This window comes from Olea europaea, unplaced genomic scaffold, assembly GCF_002742605.1.
Source record: "Olea europaea var. sylvestris unplaced genomic scaffold, O_europaea_v1 scaffold2399, whole genome shotgun sequence".
Classification (NCBI taxonomy): Eukaryota; Viridiplantae; Streptophyta; class Magnoliopsida; order Lamiales; family Oleaceae; genus Olea; species Olea europaea.
Window position 1 is genome coordinate 24196 of NW_019242151.1, and position 5508 is coordinate 29703.

Below are 5508 nucleotides of genomic sequence, written 5' to 3' on the forward strand. Positions count from 1 at the left end.
ACGTTTATTATATTTACAGTATTTTTGTTTAAGGACAAGGTTTATAGATTTTGACATATTTATTGTTCCTCAGAGACTTTAAAGAAAGAGCCTATATATATCTATGAAGGGTGCATGGTCTAGCCTACAGTATAGCCTTCTCCCTCTTTACTGCATGTAGTATTCCAGTCTGCTTTTCTAGATAAAACTTCTTATAAGTCATAATTTTCAGTCAGCTTTTCAAAGCTTTTTGAAAGCATCAATGGAGGTTTTAATGGTTATCTCTTTGCTGTTTTTGGGCCTTTTATTCTTCTTCTGTCTGCTGAAATGGAATAAAATAAAATACAGTAAAAAGGGTTTGCCTCCTGGTACCATGGGGTGGCCATTTTTTGGTGAGACCAGTGAGTTCTTGAAGCAAGGGCCAGAATTTATGAAGAATCAAAGAGCAAGGTTGGTTTCATTTATTTGCAAATTATTTTTGATATTAGCTTATATAAAAATTTTACACTGAATTTAATATTGGAATCACACTGCCCATTTTTCAACCTTTTGTTTTACTAATTGTGGCCTTTACAGTTCATTTCCATGAGGAGAGGAAACCTTCCTTGAGCACAAAAATTTCCTTGTAAAAGGTTGTGCAAAGATAAGAAACCTACATTTGATTCATAAAGTGTTGCAAGAGAGTGACACTACAGCTAGGGAACTCAGTTTTTTGCGACCACTAAAATCTGTCTCCAATAATGTCTAATTCGTTGCGAATTATACTATATATTCGACACGGATTACTCATGGTTTGGGAATCTTCATGAACATGAGCATGGTGAATAGTTTTGAGTGTTAGTAGTCATGTTTGCAATATTTTCTTTGTCCATTTCTTATTTTAAAATTTTTTTTACTATACTTGAACTATTATAATTCTCAAATTACGTTGTACCTAAACAGATGATTAAGACTTTCTAGTAGAAATCTGGTAGAATATCTCATATACTTATACATTTGAGTTAAGCCATCACTATCAGTAATCATTCTCTGTTACAGCCATCCAACTTTTGCAGGCTGCTGGCCCTTGTATATATGCATGTCGGAAGAGTGAATTAGACGATATTGCACAATTAAAAATGAAAAAAAAATAAAAAACTTCTAAATCTTCTCATTGTACTATTAACGAAATTAGGGTCCATGCCCCTTTTATTTTATTTTATTTATATTGTTGTTATTTTGTAATAACGAGTCCTTTATGTTATAATAAGTATTAATTTTATTTGATTAGATTAATTTCGTAGAGATTGTTTCGGTTTAGCATATTAGCTAGGGTTTTTCCTTGAAAGTAAGAACTTGGATTTGTTATTTCTTAGATATAAGCTCTATTTTTAAATTTTTTTTTCTAAACTTATTTTCAATCACATATTCTCCCAATAAAATAATTTTGTACGTATATTCAGAAATTTTTCCTACTTTTAACCAAACATTCTCCAAAAAATCACTTTTCACGGAATTTATGTTCAAAAAATCTCTACCGAACATAGACTAAAATGTTGATATATTTTCATTCTTTCATTTATTGATTATTCTACTTGATTTCATTGATATTTGATACCCATATTCTTGGTATTCAATTGAATCATCCACTGCATATTTTCGCTGCATCAACTGTTGAGGAAGATCTGATACTTTATACCAAACATATAGCTAGTTAATTATTTTCTACTTATTTCGTTATCCTTGAGGAAGAGGAAAATAACTTATTTCATTTAATCTTCTAATAGGTATGGAAATATTTTCAAGACCCATATATTTGGCAGTCCTACAATTATCTCCATGGATCCAGAACTCAACAGATGCGTACTTCTGAATGAAGCAAAGGGATTAGTTCCTGGCTATCCACAATCCATGTTGGACATATTAGGGAAATGCAACATTGCTGCAGTATATGGCTTTTCTCATAAGCACTTAAGGAGCAATATGCTGTCCCTTGTAGGAACCCCTTTGATCAAAGACAGGCTTTTACCAAGAATCAATAGATATGTGAAGCTTCATCTCAGAAACTGGGACGGTTCGACTGTTGATATCCAAGAAAAGACCATGAATGTGAGTATGAAATATTAAGATAGTATTCAGAAATCAGAAGTTAAATTTTGTTGTATTCTCCAGTACATGGAAATGAGTAATCATTTGATTATTTGGAAAGCATTTTCTAATGTTATTGACTCGTTTGCATTTTGCAGATGACGTTCTTGATATCGTTCAAGCAGATTACAGAAGTTGAATTGAGTTCGATATATGATGCTTTTAAATTTGAGTTTGATAAGTTGTTAGTAGGATCACTGTCTTTGCCAATCAACATTCCAGGCACCAAATATTATCATGGACTTAAGGTATATCATATGATGATGATGATGATAGTTACTAGATCTTTAGGTGTCTGAATTCACTTTTGAATGCATTTTTTAACTAATATGGAACCAACTTTAAAGGGAAGGAAAAATGTGATGAAGTTTTTGAAAGAATTAGTCGAGAGGAGAAGACAATCTCCAGTAACTTATGACGACATGCTCGATATTTTGTTAAGAGGCGGGGATTCAGCGTACATGCTTAGTGATGAGGAAATATATGATCAGATAATTGCGATTCTGTATTCTGGATATGAAACTGTTTCTACTACTTCTATGATGGCTGTCAAGTATCTCCATGATCATCCCGAAGCTCTACAAGAACTCAGGGTGCAACATTTTTTGTAATTATTCGTTTATTTTCATCTTTTTCCTTCGGTCTTTTATGCTGCTGCTAATATATTTTCGTCTATTTTCCTTGCAGGATGAGCATTTTTCAATCCGAAAGAGGAAAACAGCTGAGGAACCAATTGATTGGGATGATTACAAGTGCATGACATTTACTAGAGCTGTAAGAAAATTGCTTTACGCTCTTCTTGATATTATTTTTCCATGCAATACGTGTATGTAGTACTGAATGAGACTAAGCAGTATACAAGATTGCTGTGAAGTACCAAAATATGCTAGTATGATACAGATAGTAGTTCATTGTTGGTTTTCTAATAGGTCATCTTCGAAACTTTGAGACTTGCTACTGTTGTTAACGGGGTGCTCAGAAAGACAATGAACGCAATAGAATTAAACGGTATGACTTGAAATTTCTAGATAATACTAAATTCCATTTTTATTCCCCATGATCAAGTAGTGCCTTGCATTTGGATACTTTTTTTTTTGTACAATTTCTCATAAGCCCTTTTTTTCCCCATTCAGGATTTGTTATTCCTAAAGGATGGAGATTTTATGTCTACACTAGAGAGATCAACTATGATCCCTTCCTATATCCAGAGCCCTATAAGTTTAATCCTTGGAGATGGCTGGTTAGTTGGTTTAATCACTTCCGTTCTTAACCCACCACCAATTGCCCGAGCCGGGTGTGATTTACAGGCCACCGGGCTTGAAGGCCAGCTGATCACGACCAACTGGTGGCCTGGCCTTCAAGCACAGGGTGACACTTCTACACTCACCGCCTGCATCAGGTGGCCCGCCGGGCTAGAATGTCTAGCTAGGCACGACCAACTTGTCGGGAATTGAGATCAATTCCCTTTTAAGTGATCACATAATCCTTGTTTAGAGAAAAATAATGAGACAGAATATTTATCAAAACGTTCTACAAAAATTTGTATGGTCATATAGTATTTCATTTACCAAACCCCTCAAGTTTCGTATGAAAAATAATGTCCTAAACTTTATCACACCCAACAACCCCAAGTATATATCGTAAGATAAATAATATCCTAAGTTTTACTCGACAATTTCTACTCTTTGAACAACCCATATTGGAATGCTAGGCTTAAAATTTTCCTCTCAAAAATCTCAAATCACGTAAACCACGTCAATTTATAGCTAACATAAACAAAATCTAACCTAGTTTGTTCCGTTAGACGTACAAAAATAACACATCATATATTATTTTATTTCCTTTACAAAAGTTAACGCCTTTTTAATTTTGGTAAGTTCTGAGGGCAAATTTTCCTAGCACCTATGTATCCGACCATATGACCCATTTTGACACTTCTAAGCTTTCCTACTGATCCCGTCTTTCAATTAGTTAATTGATGAAGATTATTTATTTATGGATTAGTCTACAAGTACAAAATCAATTACTAAAAGTTTGACAAACTTGACAAGTGGCGGCTCCCTGTTAGTAGGGCGGCTGGCCCCACCACCACTCCACCAACAGGGGGCCACCACTTGTCAAGTTTGTCATTGATTTTGTACATGACTTTGTACATATAGAATAATCCTTTATTTATTTATTTATAATTGAGTAAATATAGGATAATAAGAGCTTAGAGGCGCATAAACATTTCTTGATATTTGGAGGAGGAGGCCGGATTTGCCCTGGAAAAGAATTGGGAATAGTTACAGTTTCTACTTTCCTTCACTACTTTGTGACTACATACAGGTACTTCCTTTCGAGTTATTACAATTTGATCACTACATTTATATTCATAATAAGAAAAGTGACGTGACAATATAGTTATTTACCTATTAAACTGTCGCATCAGCTTTTCATTAATCAAATTAATTAAAATAATGGACGTGGATTTAATTAATGACTAAATATTAACAATTATTAAGTTTAGTGGTCATCTTAAAACATAGTTTAAATTCAGTTTGAATATTTTCATGAATTTTCTAACTTAATGAAGTGATTTTGTATACAGATGGGAAGAAATTGGAGGACAAAAGATTGTAAAATTCCCAAGAGTGGAAGCACCAAAGGGGTTACTCATAAGGGTGAACAAGTTCTAATAATCTTAGATTTACTAGCAAAATATGTATACATATGATGCAAAAATTATAGTATATTGCAATAAATTCCTTGTATAATATTTTGCTAAGAGATTAAGAAATTTGAGTGAAGATTATATTTATCATCTAAAATTAATTGACTGCTGAACTTGGTTCTTTGGATCAAATTTTGTGGCAGTGTGATCTTTTACCATGCACTTCACCTTAATTTATCCAACACAAGAAGATTAGGTAGCGGTTGGTTTGCATTTTCATTTTCCACTTTCATTTTCAAAACGATTTTTAGTTTTCCCCGAAAACGGCACTAAGAACTTGAAGGCCTTTGTTCAGGAGCTTGGAAATAATTGTTAAGTCAAGAATTTTCCACTTAGGATTTAATTTATTTTCATTTTCAAATCGTCCACCACCTTCATATTCAGCGCAGATTGCTCCATTAGTTCAAGAGTGGCTTTGTCTAGGTAAACGTCTTAGCTGTCTATGCACCTGTCATTCAATATTTTAGTCTTTTTGTCTTTTGTACCGAGAACAAAGTGCTACAATGTTGTGAGAAAAGATGCTTTAATATCTTGTTATGACGAGTTGAACCTTTTTTTTTTTTGGATGCATGTGTATTTTTTGTTTTGTTTATCTCCACGATAGCTCAAAAAGGACTAGACTTTCTTATCTATGTAAAAGGGGTTACTTTTTATGAGCATTTTCTTTTGGAAAGCAGTGAGCTATGGAA

General features: G+C 33.5%; 1 protein-coding gene across 2 annotated transcripts; it reads left to right on the top strand.

Annotated features, from left to right (window-relative positions):
• The first annotated feature begins 241 nt into the window (after nt 1-241).
• Nucleotides 242-4932, top strand: LOC111381944 (cytochrome P450 85A-like). 2 transcript variants are annotated; one of them, XM_023005790.1, is made up of 9 exons: nt 242-429; nt 1746-2067; nt 2205-2354; nt 2454-2699; nt 2794-2880; nt 3036-3114; nt 3240-3346; nt 4307-4434; nt 4697-4932. In XM_023005790.1, the coding sequence occupies exons 1-9, from the start codon at nt 242-244 to the stop codon at nt 4782-4784; spliced, it is 1395 nt and encodes a 464-aa protein (XP_022861558.1). In that variant the 3' UTR covers nt 4785-4932. The 2 variants fall into 2 exon arrangements, with proteins under 2 accessions (XP_022861558.1, XP_022861559.1); XM_023005791.1 differs by lacking the exon at nt 242-429 and adding an exon at nt 1283-1306 and having other exon boundaries at nt 4697-4784.
• The last annotated feature ends 576 nt before the right edge of the window (nt 4933-5508 follow it).